This window comes from Camelus bactrianus, chromosome 15 (genome assembly GCF_048773025.1).
Source record: "Camelus bactrianus isolate YW-2024 breed Bactrian camel chromosome 15, ASM4877302v1, whole genome shotgun sequence".
Lineage (NCBI taxonomy): Eukaryota > Metazoa > Chordata > Mammalia > Artiodactyla > Camelidae > Camelus > Camelus bactrianus.
The window spans coordinates 35,048,542-35,071,062 of record NC_133553.1 but is presented as its reverse complement, the minus strand read 5'-3'; the positions used below and the strand labels follow the sequence as shown (position 1 = coordinate 35,071,062).

General features: G+C 47.2%; 1 protein-coding gene across 1 annotated transcript in view; it reads left to right on the top strand.

The window, feature by feature from the left end:
* The window catches only part of CAPN14 (calpain 14), a 36,117-nt gene extending 25,485 nt beyond the window's left edge, over nucleotides 1–10,632 (top strand). Inside the window, exons 16-22 of the mRNA XM_074378675.1 lie at nucleotides 248–305; nucleotides 3,674–3,738; nucleotides 5,060–5,128; nucleotides 5,785–5,863; nucleotides 6,495–6,611; nucleotides 6,929–6,984; nucleotides 9,274–10,632. Coding sequence (XP_074234776.1) covers nucleotides 248–305; nucleotides 3,674–3,738; nucleotides 5,060–5,128; nucleotides 5,785–5,863; nucleotides 6,495–6,611; nucleotides 6,929–6,984; nucleotides 9,274–9,300 — 471 coding nt within the window. The 3' untranslated portion in view covers nucleotides 9,301–10,632. The remainder of the gene's footprint in view (nucleotides 1–247; nucleotides 306–3,673; nucleotides 3,739–5,059; nucleotides 5,129–5,784; nucleotides 5,864–6,494; nucleotides 6,612–6,928; nucleotides 6,985–9,273) is intronic.
* Nucleotides 10,633–22,521: the final 11,889 nt, after the last annotated feature.

The following is a 22,521-nucleotide window of genomic DNA, read 5'->3' as shown; positions in this document are numbered from 1 at the left end:
GGACTTGACACCCAGTTAAAAACTGTTGCGGAAGTGCTTATGAAATCCCAGATTTAATTATGTGTCTAGTCCCGTGCCATACGTGCAAGATTACCATGTCGCTAATTCTGTCCAGAAATGGCGTATTTGCCGCGCTGAGGATGCAGGCGGGCGAGGCCTTTCCCAGCCCGCTTCTGCTGTGGCCCCTCTGTATCTAACGACCCTTCAGTAATGACGGTTTTCTCCTGCCACTCTGCTTTTGCTCTAGCATCCAGAAATAAATGCTGTCCAACTGCAGAAGGTCCTGAACCACATGCCCTGGTCAGGTGAGTATTTCAGAGTCATCCTGTAGGATTCAGGGGACACAACTTTTCTGAATCCTGGGTCTGTTTCTCTTTGTTCTGGTGGGCCATGTGAATTACTGCACTCTGGTCCCCATGGAAGTTGTGTCTGACATCATGGTGGGTCATGTGGTTTGACAAAGGTAGAGGAATTTATGGGAAATAGCCCCCTTTTCTGCTTAGCTAGGCGTGTAGAGATATATGGCAGTGAAAAGGAAGATTTCTGCCAGTTTGCTAGATTGAGAAGAGTAGGTGAGTATTTCTTTATTGGCATATAAATTCCCTGCGGAAGAGCAGCACCCATTTCCTTAACCTGGCAAATAAATATTAAGTATTGACTAGCTTACCAGGCAGCTCTCTGATGAACTTGTATTTAAATTGATCAACTTACAAAAATCTGATTGGAGGGAACACATCTAACTTACGAGGACTGCAAATGGGTAATGTGGATGTCTTCGTATGAAGCTTGGGATAAATTATTAGGAAAGCTTAAAGTCCATATAAAAATATTTTATATGTATATTTTGAGTGAGAGAATATGATTTCTGCAGGGAAGAGAATGGATTTCAAAGTGAAACAGTAAACCAAACAGTTAAAGGATATTTGCTACCTAAGATGTGTGATTGCTTCTCCTTTATATGAAGTCAAGACTTCAAACCCAAACAAACTCCAGTCCAGGGTACTGTATCACTCAGAAATTTTTCCACAAACGATATATGCTGGAGAGGGTGTGGAGAAAAGGGAACCCTCCTACACTGCTGGTGGGAATGTAGTTTGGTGCAGTCATTATGGAAAACAGTATGGAGATTCCTTAAAAAACTATAAACAGACTTACCATATGATCCAGCAATCCCACTCTTGGACGTATATCTGGAGGAAACTCTAATTCAAAAAGATACATGCACCCCAATGTTCATAACAGCACAGTACATGGAAACAACCTAAATGTCCATCAACAGATGAGTGGATTAGGAAATTGTGGTATATTTATACAGTGGAATACTACTCAGCCAGAAAAAAGAATAAAATAATGCCATTTGCAGCAACATGGATGGACCTGGAGATCTTCATTCTAAGTGAAGTAAGCCAAAAAGAGAAGGAAAAATACCATATGGTATAACTTATATATGGAATCTAAAAAATAAAAAAAAAGACACAAATGAGCTTATTTACAAAATAGAAACAGACTCACACATAGAAAATAAATTTATGGTTATCAGTGGGGAGGAGGTCAGGAAGGAATAAATTGGGAGTTTGAGGTTTGCAGATACTAACTACTAAATATGAAATAGATAAACAACTAGTTTATACTGTGTAGTACAGGAAACTACATTCAATATTTTGTAGTAATCTATAATGAAGAATATGCAAAGGAATATATGTATATATATGGATGACTGAAGCATTATGCTGTATACCAGAAATTGACACAACATGATAAACCGACTAGACTTCAATAAAGGAAAAAAGAAAGAGACTGTATAATTTCCAGATGGTTTCTTAAAGCCAAACTCAGGTATCATAAAAGAGCCAGAAGAGAAGGCTCTAGAAGTTATAGAATATGAGATGTAACCCCTCCCCACCCCTCCTTAAAAGAAAATTCTTGGGAAATTATCTAGAAGAGGTGGCTTCTGCACATTTAAATTTTAAGTCCTTAACCACAAGTATGCAAAATAATTTTTTGAAAGAATGTATGGACAAATTGCTTTGATTTATTCCTCTGAGAGGGTTTCTGATAGATAGATCAGAGAGCTACTGTAGATTCTGGCAAACTGATAAAGTCTCCCATAACAAATGATGAAATGTGGGTTAGAAAGTAGCATTCTGATTCACAAGTTTTACCATCAGTCCCAAGAGTTATATAAATCTAAAACTAGAGGGATAATTCTGTGTTATAGGTTGGAGTCTATACATTTAGACATTTAGAGGAGAGCCTTTGTATTCTGCCCTTGGCCCACATTTACTTCCTCAGCTTTTATCAGCGGTTTGGAAGAAGACATCGGATCTGCAGGCTTTATCAAATCTGCAGACGGCATTGAGCTGGGAGGAATCGTTAATTTAATAGACAGCAGAATTGAAAGTCAGAAATGTTCACCACAAGCTGTGCCCACGCCAAAAAGATGAAATGGAGTCAGGATGATAATTAAAAATTGCCATTTATTATGTTTAAAAAATTGATTGCACAATTTCCTAACAGAAGAGCCTTCACCTTGTGGCAGCTTATTTGAAAGATACCTGGTTAATTTAGTTGACCTCAAGCTTAACATGTACTAACAGTTTCAAGTCGCTGCTAAATAAACTAATTCACATTCAGACAGTATTTAATGGAAGCATTTAGATGTGTGTCTTTGAAATTGTGTTTCAAGAAGTATTAGAACCCAAGAGGTTTTAGTAAGTGTTCCATGAAATGAAAGGGGTTAAGTTCTATGGTCATTCACGCTCAGGAAATTCCATGTTAAAAAAAATTTCAGTGTGGGCTCTTCAGCACCTGTCAGATGCTAAGGTACCTGGTGAATGCAAAAAAGGGTCTGTAGATACAACATATTTCAGATTTATTGGAACTCAAAACCCTTTCTTTGCAAAATATCTCCCTTGGAGCCTAATTTGGGGAATGCAGACTGAAAATTTTGGAAGTGATAGACCCACTGTACTTTGTTTGATCAAATTGCATCTGAAGATGTGCATTCTAGTCTTGGTACCACATTTTGGAGAGATGCTGGCAATGCATAGGGCACAGAAGAGGCAGGTGAGGGTTTAGAAACCATTTCATCTAGGGAACCGGTGGAGACATGTTCAGATGTTTAGAATAGAGGGGAGAAGTCCAAGAGGGTCCAGTACCTGTTTATATGCTTCTGGAAGCAAAAATAGGATTTAGTGAGTGAATCTTCCAGGAGCTTCTGTTGGAATGAACGTGTGAAATTTCTCCTGACTTGGAGCTATCCAGCCATGTGAAAAAGTGAGCTCCTGCAACTGACATCTGTCAAGACATTTGAGGAAAGAATCCCCCAGTTTGGGTGGGAGCTTGGACAAGTTGCCATTTCAGGCTGGGGAGTCCAGGACTCTCTGGTCCTGGCCCCACCAGGTAACGTCAGGCCATGTTCATCTGACCCACTGTGTAAGCAAAACCAGGGTGTTCTCTGCAGGGTTTTACTGTGTTCTATGGGTGTAGGACTCCTCGCCAAGCATTCTCTCTGTCTCCACTGCTCTCAGTCTCCCTGCCCATCCCCACCCCCAAGAGAGATGGTGGTTATTTGAACCCATGGCCAGCCTAGACAGCACTTCCTCTCCCTGTTCAGAAAAGAGCCACACAGTCCTGGGCCAGCCCCATGCAGACTCTTTCTGTTCCTTCACAGGTCTAGGGAGCACACAGCCTCACTTCAGCCTCGAGGCCTGCCAGGGGATCCTGGCCCTACTGGATGTATCCTTTCAGGGTTGGAGGTGGATGCCTGCTGCTGTTTGAGAGCTCTGCCCTGGAGCCAGGCTGCCTGGAGTGGAATCCTAACCCTGACACTTGCTAGTTCTGTGATCTTGAACAAGTCACTTGGCTTCATCATGCCCCCAGGTCCTCACCTGCAGCACCAAGATGGTAGTAAAACCTATTCCGGAGAATCGGTATAAGAATGCAAAGGAGATGACCCATGTCAAGTGCTCAGGACAGAACTGTCATCGAATAAGGGATCCATATGGTTATTAATAATAGTAATATGCTTATTTCCTAATAGGAGGAGGCAGCTGCGGGTGGGGGCTAGTAACAATTCTCCAGGTTACAAGAAGCTTTCACAAGAGCCTAGGGGGCCTGAGTTTTCCATTTGGTGACAAGTCAATGGTGGCCCTCATTCCCAGATCAGGAAACCAGAGCTCGGGAATTTCAGTGACGCGCCACAAACTCAGCTTTTCTTGTTCTCAACTGATTTTTCAAGCAAACCCTCTGCCTTTCTAGGTGGAGAAGTTAATCGGAGTTTAGTTACCCCTATTCCAGAGGCACATAGAAAGCATAGTGTGAGGAGGGAAGTTGCAAATACAAAAAGTCTTTGCAGAAACTTTGCAGGAGGGGATGGTGGTCAGGTGTGCAGGTGTTGGGGCAGGTCCCCGCCTTGTCGCCAACTGTATGAACTTGGACAAGATTATACTCTCTGAGCCCTCATTTCATCATCCATAACGGGGGCAGTTAGCACCTACCCCACCTATTAGGTGAAAATGAAGTACATAGTCAAGTGCGTAGCTCGGTGCTAGGCTCACTGTCAGGGCTCAAACAGAGGTGGCGTGGGGTGGTATCTTTCACCCAGTCTCTCTGGTGCATTTGGACATGGTCTACAGGGCCAACCATTGAGCTTTGTTCATAAAAATAAATATAAGAGGCATTCTCAGCCACTCTATGCCTGACTCCTTCCATGAGTTGGTTTTGACAACAATGAAAAAAAGTTACTATTTTTTATTTCAATCACATCACATCGGCCATGTCAAAATGCCCTGCTCCATTAAATGGTGGCTGTTGGCATCTCCATCATCACCACCATCCTCTCCTCCCAGTGCAGTTATACTCCAGCTCATTCTATCCTTTCCCAGCAAGGGCGAGGGAGCCCCAGGCTGGACTGACCAGCCAGGGGAAGCCAACTAGGGATGTCCAACATTGAATGGGGCCGTCCCAAGTGGCACACTGCTCTGTGGAGGGCCCATCACTGCCTCCAGAGTTGTGGATGAAACTCCTCTGGTGGCTTTGACCTTAACCCTGCTATCAGCTTAATGCATCTGGCACCGTGAGTATCCAGGAATTCAGGGACCTATGGAAGCAGCTGATGCTCTATCAGGTAAGAACAGGTGTTCCCCACATGTTCCATGGGATGGTGCAGAAATGGCAGTTCTGCAAAGCTGTATAAGATACTTCTCTCCCTTTCAGCCCTCCTGCCCAAACACTCACCCAATCTTCTCTAAGGTCCTTTGAGTGAGCCCTCCCCTCTCTCCCAAACTCAGAGAGCCTGTGGCAGTAGTCTCCTGAACTTCTCAAGGACAAATCCGATCATGTCGCTTCCTTACTAAAAGCTTTTTGAAACTCCCCCTGGCCTTCAGATCAAGTCCCCACTCCTTAGCGTGGCATTTAGAGTCCTTCATAAATTGGCCCCCTCCTGCTTTTCCAATCATTACTCACAACTCTCCCCCATCTCCTGAGTCATAAAGTTGGAAGCCCTTCAGAGTCTGGATAATGTGCTTAGATTATGCACATTTACCTATACTCGCACTGTCCATCCCCTGGGACACAAAGACTGCTCTCAGTCCGAAGCCTTAAGGAGAACTGGGAGAGGGGGTGGGGTCCTGGCATGGACCCTCTGCCTTAATCTCGCTGGGGCAGCTGGCCCTATAGGTGGAGCCTCATAGTCCTGCAGCCTTGACCCTGGGGTGCAAGGAGCTCTCAGGCAGTGCTTGGAAATGGCTGGCTTCCTTAGCCTTTGGTGTGGCTTCTTCACAGGAGGTTTTCCACAAGCAAGACACGAACCAGTCAGGATCCCTGAACTGGGCCCAGCTGCGGGCCGCCATGAGGGAGGCAGGTAAGCACGGGGTGGCGGGGAGTGGTTGGGGTTCTGGTGCTACCAGGGCACACACCCACCAGGCAGGCTGGGGAAGGGGTATACGAAGTCCTGCAGTAATTCTGACAAGCAAAGTTACTCCCTGAGTTTCGAGGCCCAGAGACGAGGATCTGCAAATAACTGAAACATTTATTATCATCACTACGATTGATCACAGCTAACATTTATTGAAGGCTGGAACATCCTCACTCCCATTTAATCTTTGCCACACCCTGTTATAAGCCCCACTTTACAGAGGAAGAAATTGAAGCTCAGAGAAGTTAAGTAACTTGCCCGGGGCTTAAATCCAGGGCTCCTGGGCTCCAAGGGAGATGCTCCTGACCACTAAGCCGACTGCTTCCTTCCTGCCTTGAAGGCTAGTGATTCACTTGATAAAAAGATCCTCATGCTGGTTGCCTAGGGGACCAAGATGGAGAATGAAGGTAAAATAAAATTAAGAGGCTAAGTAATTGAATGATACAGAATGATCCCTGTAAAAGAGGATCCTGTGCTGTTAGGGTTCAGGAAGTCGAGGGACAATTTAGGGGCCTCTGGTGGGAGGGGAGCTGGGTGTGAGGCCCTGGCACCCACGGTGGGAGCGTGTTCACTGCAGGAATCGTGCTCGGTGATGACGTCTGCCAGCTGATGCTTATCCGCTACGGCGGCCCCGACCTCCAGATGGACTTTGTCAGCTTCGTCCACTTGATGCTGCGTGTGGAGAACATGGAGGGTGAGCTGGGGAAAAGGGGCCCGGGGGCTTCCACTCCTCATGGATTGCCCACCTGTCCCCACTTCAAGCATGAGAGAGGACAGCTGCCAGTGCAGAAATCACAGCCAGCGTGCTGTGCGCCCCTGCAGCTGGGCTCTACCTTGTCTGCTCCAGGGCAAAGGTTTGAGGTGGCCGGCTTATAATAAGTGTGGCCACGTGATTGCCCAGAGGCCAAAATTGAGATGCTGGGTGAGGGGACCTAAGGGAGGAACTAGCCCCTAATGTTTCCAACACACACACACACCTTAGCTGTGTTCTTTTCTGCCGCATTTTCACAGATGTCTTCCAAAACTTGACCCAAGATGGCAAAGGGATATACCTCCAGAAGCCAGAGGTAAGACCTTTCCCACTGGCTTGGCTAACATTATCTTAGGGAGAGGTGGCCGCTGCAGGTCCAGGGTCCTGTGAAGGAGAAGGGTTCTGGGGCCCTTTCTTCTCCTGAGTTCAGGATGCAGGGCTGTATTAATTGCACTCAGTCATCCATTCATCAGATATCACTGGCAACCACCGTGTGCCGGGCACATGTGCAGGGAACAGGAGATCGACTCAGTGCCCAGTAACTATGACCTCAGTCACGCCGCATAACAGATCCAGACAGCTTCAGTGGTGACAGCAGCATTTATTCAGCTCCCCCGGCACGTGGCAGGGAATCAGCGGGTCTCAGCTGGCTCATGCATCGGTGGGTCAGCTGGGGCTTTGCCAGGGTTCCTTCACTGAGGAAGCTCTGGCCAGGCTCGCTCATCTTAGGACAATGGTGGAAGCACAGGGGAGCCACTAAAACACACAGGGGCTCTGAGGCCAGGGCTCCCATCTGGCAGCTGTGCCTTGCAACCCCTTCTCTTGTCCAAAGCAAGTCCTATGGCCAAGCCCACTTCCCCTCTGCCAGGAGAGGAACTTCAAAGTCACTTGCAGAGGATAGACCCGGAGAAGGGTGGAGACCTGGACTGGCAATCAACTCTAGCACAGACAGTAGTAGGGGAGCTGGCTGGATCAAGCCTTCCACAGAGGCCTTTCAAGAGGAGGTGACATCGAAGCTGAAACGTCACAGATAACTAGGAGCCAGGCAGGGAGAGTGGAGAAGAGGAAAGGCCCGGCTGAGAGGGACGGCATGTGTGCTCCGGGCTGGAGTGGGGAGAGTGGGGAAGCTGGGTCCAGAGGAGTCTGAAGAGATCACAGTCAGATCAGGTAAAACCTACAGGCTAGAAATAAACCTCCTGTCAAGGGCTGGCTGAACCCTTCCCATATGGGCAGGGGTTCCCATCTTGTCTCTGTGTCCTCTTCCCAAATTGCTTTGCACGTAGTAGGTGCTTGATAAATGTTGGTTGAATGAATGAAGTGATATGCTGAGGAGGAAACCAATCTGTGTCTGACCCTGATTGTCTTCCCTGATCATTCAGGCTGCATGGATTCACTGAGCACCTCCGCTGTGCCAGGTGTGAGACCAGGTGGTGTTCACTGCAAATACACTGGAGTCTGGAATTGGGTCCTCTGCCCTTTCTTTCTAAAACACAGCCTCTGGGCAGCTTAGAAAGGGACTAGTAAAAGCTGAGATTTCTTCCTTGACCTCAGATGTCCATTTTATGTAATAATCTTCTAAGATATAGGGACCCCCTCTATCGCTCCCATATTTGAGTGTGAAGGTAGGATGCAGCTGGAGGGGCAATGGTTAGAATCTTCTGAGCACATCCACATCCACAGATACCCAAGGTCCCCTCCTGATCCCAAGCAATCCTTCCATAGCAGCAGGCTCAGAGCAGAGAGAGTGGGACAACAGGACACCCACAGCCTGAGTGGGCTCCTGAAAGAGACGTGCTTTCATGGAAAGAGAGCTGGACCGAGACTCGGGTTGAAGCCATAGCAGTCCTTGTAACTACCTGTGGGACTGTCGGCAAATCACATTCAATCTCTGGGCCCCAACTTCCCTATGTGTGGGCTGGGCTGGGTCTTCAAGATTCTCTCCAGCTCTGACCATCTCTGGCTCCTTGAGGAGATCCTCAAGGCAATCCAAGTTAGTCTACAGGGACTGGCAGCCGACTTGATGGCGTTTCCCTCTGGGGTTTTCTCTGACATTGTTGCTAACTTCACCATCATCATCTTCATCATCTCCAGCATCCGCATCACCATTTTTATGTAATGGACCTGGGAAGTGGTTTCCCCAGAGGTCCCCCCGTGTGAGTTAGAGGGACCACTCATCACACCCACATAAAGCTGTCAGACAAATGGGCCCATAAATGTAAACACGGAGAATATGTGCTAATGGATTTCTGCTACCTGGTCGGTCCACACCTGCACACTGCTGTCACGAGCGTGCCAAATTGAATTCATGGGAGAAAATTGCATTGAGAATTGAATATAGAATCAGCCTGTATCTTGGTTATCATCATTCACAAGCACCATGAGAAGTCAAGGTTGATTATATTTCAGGTTGATTTATACTTACTACCGGATAGTGAGGTCCCTCTGGCTAAACCATCCATTAATGTCCTGTCTCCAAGGCTTCCCAGGAGTGAGAGGGAGGAGGCCCCAAGTCCTGTGTCAGGCTCTAGGACCTGGTGACTGTGAAGTGAAGCATCCTTAACTGATGGGTCTGAACAGACCATAATTTGCTTTCCTATTATTCCAGTGGTTGATGATGACTCTGTACACCTGAGAAGGCTGGACGCCCATCGGCCCTCATTCAGGACTCTGCATATGGCTTAAGGGTGGACTTTGGCTGAGACCAGCATATGCTCAACCCACCTGCAGTTGGCTGGACCACATCTCCAGCCATCACCTTCTCATCTGGGAAGACTTCTTTTCTGCAGATCACCCCCTTTGGATGGCCAGCATGCAAAAAGGGAAGGGAGATAGTAACGATCACCTTGGACTTGTAAAGATCAGCTCTTTCCCTGTGATCACAACCTTGCCACAAGCAGAGATGTGGCTTAATCAATCTGCTCCAGAGTTGGCGTGCTTAACCTTTATACAATGCTGCCTCCATGGATGTCCACCTTAAATGACCTTAGACATGCCAAGTGTCATCACATTTGGGGTAATAGTCTAGGTTTCAATGTCTGAAGAGGGAATGATACATTTGTGGACATCTGTACCAGCATCTATAAATTGATAGAGGCGTAGGCTGAGTTTTAACTGTTTGAGGGAGGGATGGGGATATATTGAGCTTTCAAGAGCACAGAAAATGACAAAATTGGCAGGGACTAGGTGAGATGGGCTGGCTTTGGCACCTGAGGTCACTGGGTGATCTGCTGACAATGTCTCCAGATGATTGGACTTGGGGAGGTACCAGTGGATTTAAAACACCTGACTTCTTAAAGGGTTTCCTGCTTCAAATGGGTGTTAGTCTATTTACTTGACCTATGGGCTATCAAATCTACTTCAAAGAACAACAAATCCATGCTACATCATTGAGTTAATCTGTAGACAGTTGGTATATCTTATCTTTTTGAACTACATAGATACCTCATTTTCCTAGCATCCCTAACAACGCAGAACCCAGGTGGAAAACCACAGCAGTGGCCATTTTCCAAAGCCCATGCATTTTACTCATAAGTTAGCAACCCAGAGCCATTCATTAAAATTCTATTTATTATTAATTTACAAACTATTCTAAAAAACATTGCTATCTGGTTTCCAGCTCCAGCTAAAGGAGGAGGCTGAATAAGGGGATAAAAGAGTGTCCATTGGCAGAACTAGAGGAAATGTGACAGCCTGGTAGGGACAGAGCACTTTCAAAGCATGGCTCAAGGAAGTAGGAAAGCATTTTATTTAGAAAAACTTTTATTTATTCCAAATGATAAAATGTAAAATGCTTTGCCATAAAGTACCATCTACAGTAGTAAATGAGGTATTACTACTTTTGTAGAGATCACATATTTATAGTCTTTTAAAGATTTGTATGTCTATTTATTTATCAATATCTGTGTCTTTAGACTCTGCCATTGTAAATATTTGTTTTTATTAAATAATTGTTGCTTTGCTCCATGAAGGCAATTTTGCAGATTTTTTGGGGTGGTAGGAAGGTGGTACCCTTATCCCGTTCATGACTCTTGCATTACAGTGTGATGGTTCTGCTTGGTGCAGAAGGAATCTATGTCCAAATTAATTAAATCTGATAGACGTCCCCCTTTTGGCTTCTGGGGGGTCTTAGCTGCCCCCCTGACACTCATGTGTTATCCTCACTACCCTGAATTTATGTACCACTGTGGCAACTCAGAGATGACGTGTGCCCTGCTGACCTCCACCCCTGCTGATCCCTCCAACGCCCCCCAAAGCTGAGTACTGGAGAGAGGGGCAGAGCCACCTCCCCCTCCTACCTCGCCCCTGCCCATCTTCTGTCACTCCAGGGTGCGGGGGAAGGGAAAAATCTAGGACAGAATAGACTGTTCAAGCGTCAGAATAAAGTCATGCCGCAGGTCTGAGTGGTGGGTATCAGTGGTGGACACCAGAAGTCAAAAGCCAAAGCTTATCATGACCAAGCAGATGGAAGGTGTGGAAGCAGGTGAAAGTCCAGGAAAGGAGGAACAAGGAGTTGGTCCTTAGATTCCAAGAGAGGTGAGGTCAGGGAGTCCAGAAGGTTGTGTTGTCCAGAGGTCCAGCCCAAGCAGTCACACATGCCGGGGGAGCCTGTCCTAGGCTTTCAAATCTCAGAGAACAATGACGCTAATTGATAAAAGAAAAGGACAGTGCCAGAGGGGGCTAAAATACCTGCCCTTTCTCTATCCCTGCTTTTCTACTTTCCCTTCTCTCATGTTTTGTATAAAGACCCAGTCACCCGAGAGAAACTTCCAGATTCCAGTTAAGGCCCAGAGCAGGGCAGTCAGCAGCTGGCTGTAAGGAGCACGACCTTCCCGCTGCCATCACGCTGGGTTAGAGTGATCTCAGCCTCTGAGATTTTCGAGCCGATGTTTTCCCCATGAAATATTGGTGTTTCTATTTATACTGAAATAAAAAAGGAAAAACTGAGTTTTGTGGGTACTAGGTGGGTAAAGGAGGGCCAGCTCTGCCCGGCCTAGTGGAGGGACAAGCTGTGTGCCCAGCTCTGGGGGAGCTCTGGGAAGTTGGCCCCCTGGGGTCGCCGGCCCTACGACCTGAGTTACCAGCTCCCTCCCAGTGTCCCCAGGACTGGGCAGGTAAAAAATCCAGCAGGGATGAAAGTGAGGGGAGGTAAGGCAGGAACATTCTAGCTGGGTGACGTGGGACCTCAGGTGACTCATTTGCAAAATGCAGCCCCAGATGTCTACCTTACTGGGTCACCATGAAGAGTAAATAATGCTGGTAAGCTGTCGGCACTTGATAAACGAAGCACCTCTTTTTTCCCTTGCGCAGCCCAAGTATTTTTTTTCTACAACTATTATTATTTATTTTTGGTTTTGGGTTTTTTCCTAAAGGTTCTGTACTTTATGAGTAATTTGTGAAATATGAACTATTATTATTAAATTTTCATTTTTAGCCATAATCCTAAACACCTCTTAGATTCTTTTTTTTACAATTCATAAATAGATAGTACTTTTATTTATTTTTATTGAAGTATAATCAGTTTACAATGTTGTATTAATTTCAGGGAATATTCAATATCTTGTAATAGCCTATATAATGAAAAAAATATGAAAAGGAATATATACATTTATTTTTGTTTGTTGTTTTCAAGGCATGGTCACCCATCCTGACCACTCTTCTGAAATGCTCAAGCTGTTATACTCCATTTCTACTTTCCTCTTCTTCCTCCACATCCCCTCTCTGGACATGTCACCACCTCTGTGAAGTGTGGCCTCAGGAGGGCCACCCCCGTCTCCAGTGCCAGGGTCCCAGCTCCAGGGACCTCTGAGAAAGGGGCCATCTTGTTATTGAAGTTCCTTTTAAGTGAAACATACAGCAACTCTGCCTTCTGCTCACCTGGAACCTCGGAAGCAGGAGAAGGCTTACTCATTGAAGCCCTAGGGTGTCAGCGAGGGGTTCTCTGGACCACAGATACAGTCTGGAGACCATAATGACCAGCAGATGTTTCAGAAACTCTGCTGGCTAATTTAGATGTGACCTAGGACTAACCTGACACTAGTAGGGAGAAGGCATGACCAGGATGCAGTTACTGTCCATTAGACCGACGTCCTCGCAGTGATCTCCACTGACTGGATCAGTAGGTTAACTCAGCTGGTTTGCATGTGGTGCTGATGAGGCCTGGCATGGTAAGGCCAGTTGGGAAGTGAGCTCTTATCCACTTGTCCAGCCAGCCAGCCGTTCAAACATTTACCCATCTATCAGAAGACGTGTCAGCCTCCTACAGTGGGTCGGGTGCTGTGTGAGGCATTGGGGACACAGAATCATGGTCTACTGGGGTGACAGATGACTGACAGGTGCTCTGAGGTGCACTGTGATGGGCATGCACAGAGTGCTATGGAAGACCTGAGGGCAGGTGCCAGGCCAACCTGAGAAGGTCAGGGGAGGCCTCGTGGGAGTGATGCTTAAAGAATAGAGACAATAAAGGAGAGCAGCAAGGTTCCAGATAGAGGGTCCTGCACGTGGCAAAAAAAAGATACAGAATCAAGGAAGGAAATGGTGTGTTTAGAAAAGGAGCAGCGAGAGCTTAGCTTGTGGGGTAGTGGCGGGAGTGAGGTCGCACAGACAGCTGGGGGCCCGGCAAGCTCTGTCCTGGTGTCGTTAGCCTTTAGTGAGTAGGCCGTGGGGCCCAGGCCAAAGTTCACAATAGCTTGCACCTCGTAAAAGGTAAATGTACGCATGCGCCAGTAGCATGACCACCACGCATGTGCCAGTCTCGTGAGTCAGCATTATGAACAATACGCATGCGCAGGCAGAACAGATCTATATATGTGTGTATGTGTATATATATGTATGTGTATATGTATATATAAAAAGGACAAGTGCGCCACGCCGGGGCGCGCCATCTTGTTGAACCAGAAGAAAGTGCTGAGCGCCGCCTGCCGCGCGCGCCACCAGCTGCAATACTGGAAGAAAGTGCTGTTTCACTCCATGTTGGCTCCTCGCGCATTATGTCGGCTCTCCGAGCATTTTTCCAGTTGGGCAGCTCACCTCCTCGAATCCCTCTCCAGCCTCCAGCCTCCCTCAGCTGACACCTGGCATTGAACTCTCTCCTGAGGGGCTGAGGCATCAGCCATGAGCTTCAAGCTTGGTCATGAGATGCTCGATCCCTTCCTCTCCACCACTGTCAGCAGGGTCCTCAGAGTCTGAAGAAATGAATTCAAATCCCAGTCTTAGCTCCAGGGACCTGTGTCAAGTTACTTCCCCATTCTGAATCTCTGCAGCCTCATCGGTAAGACGGTGAGTACCATACTAGCCTCACAGGATGAGTTTCATAAGACGACATTTGAACATGTCTGGCATTTGCCAGTGCACTTAAAAAGATTAACCTGATTTCTCCTCCAGAGGGAGTCACCTTTCTTCCCTCATGGTGGCTTGTGCTGAGGCTGTGCAGGCACTAGATGGCGCTCTGCCCCCACACGAGAGCTCTTTCCTGGGTGCCTGACTGCAGGGGACAGCTTCAGCCTCCAGTCTGGGAGACCCTAGTTGACTTAGTGTCCTGCCAGCCTGACTCAGCTCAAAAGCCCAGCTTTAGCCCCACAGGGACTGACTGTCCTTTTCTTGCCTCCTTTTTCCTGCTTAGTTTCTAATAGATGCACTGCATTTTATTGTATACAGTTTATTCATTTCTGAAAAAAGCAAACTATATTTTTAAGCCCTTGTTTCAAATGCATCTCTTTGACGATTCTCCCAGTCCACTCATTCTTGCACCCCAGCGCCTGGCTTAGTGCCTAACTCACATTTGGTATTTATTGAATGAATGAATGATTTTTGAAGTAATTTAAGGTGAGTTATTTAAAAAGTCCACATCGATTTGAGTTTTTTAACTGAAAATATTAGTATGTAAAGTTAGCTTAGGGACATACAACTTTCCTCTAGAAGGGTCCTTCTGGTGTCGCATAAGGTACAGTTTCACTCTGATGCCAAGCACCATGCCCTGACCAAGAGGGCAGTTTAAACCACTTTTGAAAAGCTCACTAGACCCTGTCTGAAGACATTCTTCGTATCTTGACATTCCAGGGTCTTGGGCATCATTTTCTCGTATACATTCAGAGTTCATCCTCCCAGAGGGATTAACAAGTTGAGCAAAGTTCCAGGGACTTTTGCTTTTAGGGTGTTAGTGGCAGTGGAAGTTCTGTAAGCAGTGGGAAGGGGCTGGTCCTGGGCCAGATCCAGGCCAAGGTCAAGCCTACTTATTCGGTCCTCATCTCCATCCTAAGCTTCGATGCGTGTAGCTGCTCCTGCTTACAGAAGAAAACGCAGACAGTAGTTGCACAGCCGGACACCAACAGGGTGGGGTGGTGGAAGGAGGAGGGCCTCACCTTGGCAGGGAGTCTGAGTGTTTTTTGTTCTCCTGAAAAACTCTCCATGGGGCCTTAGATGGTTCCCTGACTTCTCAATTCAACTATTTACAAAAGTTATGTGTGCAGTTGGAGGAAGTTGGACTGTATAACTTCTAAATCTGCCTCTGGCTGGAGATAAATTTGCCAGGAGCACAGGCTGAGCTTAAAAAAAGATGCTTGCTTGAGGCCAGCTTCACCATTTACTAGTGTAAATTACTTCTGGTGAGTTGCCGATGTATCTGTAGTCCCAAGGGAGACTGGATCACATGATCATGTAGGTCAGCTGCTTAGCGTAGAGCCAGGCCTCCACTCAGCAGTGCCCCCTGTATTCCACTGGGGAAGAAGGTAAGTGGTTTATGAAACAGAGCAAACCAGAGGCCAGTTGGATTTGCAGGCACTGCCTGGAAGGGGGCCTGTGAAATTGTTGCTGAGGTCAGCTCGTGGCTGTCCGAGTGCATGTGTGAACGACACCCAGGCTTCCAGAACTGATGGTTTCTTCACATCACACTATGCCAGGCTGTCCAGGCTGTGAGGTCTGAATCCTGCAAGCTCTGTTGTGAAAGTTGGTGTTCTTAAGGGAGTGAGAATGATCCAGAGTGGGTGGGCTAGTGAAATGGGCAACATAGTTGACCAGAAGCCAGATGACTTGAGCCTATGTACCCTCTGCCACCAACTGGATGTGAGGCTGCGTGGCCTTGAAAAAGTCATTTAACCTCTCCGAGTATCACTGTATTCATCTTTTTTTTTTTTAAATGGAGGTACTAGGGATTGAACCCAGGACCTTGTGCATGCTAAGCACACGCTTTACCACCGAGCTCATCTTCTGCTTTGGGCTGGTGACTCCAGCCTCCCAGGATGATGGCAAAGATTAAATAAGACTGTGAGCATGAGAGACCCTTGCAAATCATAAAGTTGGGTCTGGGGGTTACTGTTCTCCTGGACAGACCTGGTGTCATGTGCATTTGCTGGATTATTGGAGAATTTGGATTCTGCTCTAAAAAGTAAGAGAAACAATCAAGGAGGATAGAGAAAACTAAGTATAGAAGCAAATGGCTTGAGAGACGTGTTAGACATAGATAAAGAGACTGAACCATGGTGTGAACGCGGATAGGAAGGGATGATGGAGCTGAGGATACTTGAATATTCATGACTCACATTAAATATGCATGAGGCCCATGAAGCATCAAATATTCGGGCTAAACCAGACAGACACGAGACCCATGAGGCACTCAATCTTCAATCAGCTGCCCATTGGTGATGCCCCATATGGTCCCACTCTAACCCCTAGAAATGCAGGTAGGCAGCTATGGCTTTCAGCTGACTAATTGGTGGGCTGCAGCTGTGCCCCACCACCCCTGCCCCATCTCGCTGATAGAGCCCCTGTGTGGTTAGGCCCAGCACCTTCTGTTGTTTGGGTTCATTACTCAAGTCTCAGCTCCAGTGCTTGTGATCACGCCATCAGCAGGAAGGGCTGATGTGCGGAGGGACAGGACATACGAGCAGTGCCTGGCCCAGGATTCAGTCCTGTGGTCCTTCCACAACATCCTAAGTACGCCTTGCTTTTTGCTGCGTTTTAAATTGATTCAATTAACCATGTGATCTGAGCCTCTTGCTTTGGTCTGAGAGCCCTTCTGTTTGGTGACTCAAGTAGCTCATAGACAGTGAAGTTGGAGGCTACCGTTGCAGCAAGGTAATCCCCCTCCCCCATATCTGGGGTCAGAATGGGGAAGCGGGGGCTGGGGGTGGGAGGACTGCAAGCTTCAAACTGTAAGTAACTGACTCAAGGTTCTTGTGACTTAACTCTTTCTGAGCTGTCTCGTCAAGTTTCTCAGAACCCCAGAAGGGCCTGATAGGTGCCTTTGCAGTCAAGCCTGTTGTCAGCCCAAACCCTGGTGGCTGTACAACAGGCCATTCTGGAAGGGAGGGGAGGGGAGGAGGCTGTCCCGTCCTATCTCATGTCATCAGTGACCTGGACAAAGGCCAGGTTGAGAGTGTGACCAGGATGAGGGCAGCTCTGGGGCAGGCAGGGGTGCAGAGGAGGTGTCCCCAGACCCTGCGGTCTTGCCGAGCCATCCTTCCTCAGTAGAGTCCCCAGGGAGGTAGAGGAAGAGAGGGAAGGAAGAGGTTTAATAGGCGACTTCAGAGTTGTTCCCTGGCTTTGCCCTCCCCAACTCAGCTGGAAGGCATCTCGTTCCATCCGTCTTGTGAGATGCGTGATACAGAGGGCACAAGAAGCACACAGGGCATTCTGTGAATGAGCAAGGCCCCCCCAGCTCAGATGCACCCCATGCAAGACCAGGCTGTCTGGGCAGGAGCTATAAAAAACCCTTTCTACCACCATGGAATCTTACTGAACATTCGGAGAGCTGTCAGGCCCAGTGCTTCCTTTCCAGGGATGGTCCTTGTGGAGGAAACCATCTTATTGTACGGATATTACTGTGGGTCCAGCCAGGAGAGAGAAACCACATAGTAAGTTGAACAGGGACATTCATATAAAGACTTTTTAACTGTAACGGGATTGGATTAACGAGGGATGGGGTATAGGAAGTAATAAGAGAGCTAAATAAAGCAACCATAGTAGATACGAGGATACCACTATCCCTAGGGCTGAGATAGGAGGACCAAGAAAGAACCCCCTTCCCAAACCCAGAGCTGATCCAAGCTTTGGTAGAGAGGGCATGGCTGTGGTTCCTGCACGGCCGAGAAGTCACTGAGGGCCAGGTAACGTCGCAGACTTTCTGGAGAGCTCTACTCTGGAATTGCTCCAGATCTGCTCTCCAGAACCTGCTGGAAATCTGCCCTCTGGGGAGCCAAGGAAAGCAGCAAGTGGGAAGGGATCTCACCAGGGGTTCTCAGTCCGTGTACTTCCCCGGCACAGCATATTGAAAAGGCATGAGTTCAAAGGTTGAGATTTTCTAAAATTCATCATTTTTTACTGCTTTATCGAAGATGTTCTTAAATGAAATTGGCTTTCTCCTCTGTTCTCCTGCAAATGTGTGAGGGTGTTAAACATGGCGTCAGGCAGGGCTTGGTCTGACTGTAAGGCACCAGCTGTTTCCCGACCACTGCTTCTGCACCATGGGAGTAAATGTCAACACAACAAAAAAGGACAAGAACAGGTTAGTGTTATTATGCAAATAGTTTGGGCCCAGCAGGGCCCCTGAAAGGATCCTGAAATCCTAGGGGTCCACAGACCACCCTTGGAGAACTGCTGAGTCACCTGGCTTGGCCAAATTCCTAGACTAGTGAGTAGAGTCAGAATTTAAATATCAGGCTTCAAAACCTGGGTCGTTTCCATCAAAACTGTTTGGGTTCCCAATAAATAACATACCTCTTCCTCGTCCAGAATCTTAAGTTGAGAAATAAAACTAGAGTCCAAATGTCGTTTTATTACTGATAGAGACCAGGTTGGAGGACAGAACTAGCCTTAGGTCTGTCAAACAAGCTGTCTTGATAATTCCAAACCCTATCAGCCATGCAGCACTGGCCTGGAAACAGACTGCGTGTGTGTGCGCGTGCGTGCATGTGTGCGTGTGTGTGTGTGTGTGTGTGTGTGTGTGTGTGTGTGTGTGTGTAGGACTGAGAAGGGCGTAGGGAGCACTGCCCCAGAGAGACAGCAGAACCAGAACATGGGAACATGGGTGGTCTGCAGCTGCTCGCCCCCAGGAGGTAGAAGGCAGGGCTGAGCTGAGCGTGTGGTTATTCCCATGTCAGAGGAGCCTCTTGCCCTTCATAAAGCAAGAGAGAAACCCGGCCTTAGAACAGGAGCCTCAGATGCTTCCAGCCCTCACATTCCATGTTTGAGACATTTTCCCTCCACCCCATGTCTGTGTCCTACCCAGACAAAGACCACCTCTGAGAAGCCACTTCCCAAGATTTCTCATCATTTCTCAGATACGCTCAGCACCCCTCCTCAGTGCCTTTGCAACTGTCTATGTCATAGATCAGAAGTAACCAGGTCCTGTTTTAGACCAACAAGGCATGCCAGAAGTCCCCTCATTAGGAGGCAGTGGGAGGTGGAGGCAGAGATGCAGGCTAGTTTCTGGCAGGGCTTCTGAGTGCTGTGCTGTAGCTTCACAGTTCAAGACTCAACTGGTCAGGGCACCTGGAAGTGGCCAGTCCCTGGGAACCTGGGTCCCCACTGCCGTGTTCATGTACTGGCAATGCTCCTCCATCTGGAGGAGGCCCCCTTCGAGTGAATGGATGCTCGTGTCCGCCCTCCTAGAAGCACCGCCTCTGGGGACCTCGAAAAGCAAACTAGTTATTAGATGCTAAACAGACTTAAAGCCCAGGAAGTGAGACGAGACTGGGCCGTTACACACAGGCCTTTCTAGCGATTAAATATTTGTGCCGCCAGCTGCGCGCCCCCGCCCCCGTCTTCCCACCCCCGGCCGGCGTTCCCCGACAGCGGAGAGCTCTGCTTTCTGACCGCGCCGGAATCAGCTGTCAGTCACTTTCACTCATCAGCTTGCGCTTGTATGACATCATCTTCCTCCTCTGAACACAGGGAGCGCTCGTGGCGGGCTGCGCCGTCCAAGTTTACAGATCATTTTCTGTTGATCGCGTTTTTGAGAGGCTGCTTCCCTGAGTGTATGGGGAGGACCCATAATTCCCCAACACGCGCTCTCCCGGTCACCACCAGTTAATCCCCATCAGGAGGGTGGGTTCCCATTAGGTCTGATCAAAGAGAGTCTCTGTGATCTGCCCTGCCCTTAAAGCACCACATGCGTTGGTTTATTTGACTAATAGCTGTTGCCTTTAATGTTGCTGGGAGCCCAGGGGAGCTTGTATAAATATCCTTTAAGCCAAAAGCAGTAGGAAGTGTGTAGGGGCCTTAGGCAGAGCCAACCTTTGAGTTAAGTAGGAGTTTGGGATTCTGAAACTGGAAGCTTTTCCACTCCTCACAAATAATTTTTTTAAAGGCAGGCAAACAATTAAATGTTATTCGTAGGCATTTAGAAGTTAATTTTTAGAAGAAACAAAGACCTTAAAGATGAACCCCAGGTCTTTATCTTCAAGTGTGAATTCCCCCCTGAGAACCCCACATCTATGAAGTTTCATTTGGCTATTGTCTGTTTATTCTCTGCAGCGTGGTCTCTTAACTGTAAGAGCTCTCATTATTAAAGCCCATTCATAAAGAAAGTGGTCTTTAAAGGAGTTCAGTTTTGCTTCAAAGCCGAAGTTCTTAACTTGATTGTTTACTTGGTTTAAAAGAGTTGACCATGGGGTTTGGGTAATTTACATGCTGTAGGGGACCTAGATAACCTCCTCAGTGTGTCTGACCTGTGGGATCTTAGATCAGAGTCACCTAGGGTTGTTTATTATTATTATTATTATTATTATTATTATTATTATTATTATTATTATTATTATATTATTTTATTTACTTAGGGGCGGTAATTAGGTTTATTTGCTTATATTTAGTGGAGGTACTGGGGAATTGAACGCAGGACCTCGTGCATGCTAAGCAGTCACTCTACCACTGAGCTGTACTTTCCCCTCAAGGGTTTTAATCACACGGCTTCCAAGAGCCCCTAGATCCCCCTCTTCATCTTAACATACAGCAGTTTCACTTCATGTCACGTTCCTCCAGCTTACAGATGATTTTCTGTTGGTTGCACTTTAGAGCGGCTGTTTCTCTGGGCATGCAGGGAGGCACTTTAATTCACCACTTAAATTAGAGATTCTGGGGCCAAGACTTGACAATCCAGGTATTTACAAAACTCATATTGTCACACACACAAAAAAAAACCACTAAAATGATCCTGATGTATGCAAAGATCTGATGTGCTTCAGAACCTACTAAGTTGGCTTTGCCAGATTTCTTTGTTCCCTCCCTGCCTCTCCAAGATGGGCTCCAGAGGTAGGTTGCAGGACATACCAGACTCATGCAAGGTACCCACTGGCTGGGCACTGGGAGCACTGACCTCTTGGCAGAGTAGGAAGCTCTGGGTGGTTTGTGCACTGCTGCATCCTTCCTCCTGTGCCGCTCTCTCAGATCTGTGCTTTCTCTGGAGCTCCCCAGCCGCCGGGGATCTGAGGGTGCTGAATCTGACGCGTGGGCAGTGTGTGTACCTTGCTGAGAAGAGGGCAAAGCTGGCATTTTGCTTCCTGGTGCTGACATGCACCCGTAATTTTAGGGTCTTCATCTGCTTTGGTAGATAAATCACAAACATTTCCATGAATAACCACGTCTGTTATGCAAATTGGTTTCCGTCTGCTGGTCTGTTGAGAATAATGTTCCATTATTACAAGTTACTTACTTATGGGCAAATCAGCTTTCTTACCACCGTCTCTGTTTGAGAGAGGCCTCCAACTGCTGCAGGAGCCGGCGTGGCTGGAAGGGCTGGAGGTCTCTGCCTCATTGGGCCCCTGGTCTGAGTTTGCAGGTCCTGGGGCAGAGAAGCATCCAAATACCACCCACCAATGAGGGGGGAAGGCCCCCTCTTGGCTTCTCTGCTCTAAGATGTCTAGAACACAGCTAGTTGAGAATACAAGTCACATGGAACAAATGGAAGAGAATTAAGCCCTAAAATGTATGATTCTGCTGAGGATCAGTGCAGTGAATATTAAGCAAGAAAGAGACTGGTGTGGCCCGAACAATTCTGAGATGGCTTCCGGGAGAGGAACTTGCCCGGGGCTTGGGAAAATGGAAAGGATTCCAGGAGGGGCCCCAGGTGGGAAGGCATTCCCAGGTCCAGAGCAGAGGCTACAGAAAAGATAATGTCCCGTGACCTGTCTGGGTACAGGGCGGTGGGCCTCCCAGCCAGGAAGAAACTGGGGTGTACTGAGCTGCTACTCTCTGGCCTGTGCCATGTCAGGTTCGATTAATTGGCTGCAAACAATAGTGAAGGAGGTAGGAGTATCTCCAGACTAGGGTGCTGTGGCAGAGAGAAATTAGATTGTCTAACATTACAGAATCAGAAAGACAAGGTTGGAAAAGGAGGCAGGATACTAACTACTATATACAGAATAGATAAGCAATAAGGCCCTGCTGTGTAGCACAGGGAACTATATTCAGTAGCTTGAAATAACCTATCATGAAAAAGAATATGAAAAAGAATGTATATGTGTCACTGAATCACTATGCTGGACACCCAGAAACTAACACAACATTGTAAATCAACTATACTTCGGTTAAAAAAGAAAAAAAAAACAAAAACCAAGATAATGGGAGTTCTAGAACTCCAGAGAGAGTAATTGGGACATGACTAGACAGGATCTTGACCTCTGGTGAAGCGACAGCGTTAGGAGAATGAATCAGACTAGAGGTGTAGTGGGGGAGGGAGGAGGGTGGTCATGCTTTCTTTTCTGAATCTTTTGTCTTCCATCCCCCAAATATCTTTTTCACCTTGATTTTGTAAATTGAATCCAGTAAGAATCTTATCCATATTTTTATTTTTCATCCTTCACAGATCAGGAAAATGAGACCAAGGAAAAGTGTGTCACCTGACGTTTGATCTTTTGTACTAGCT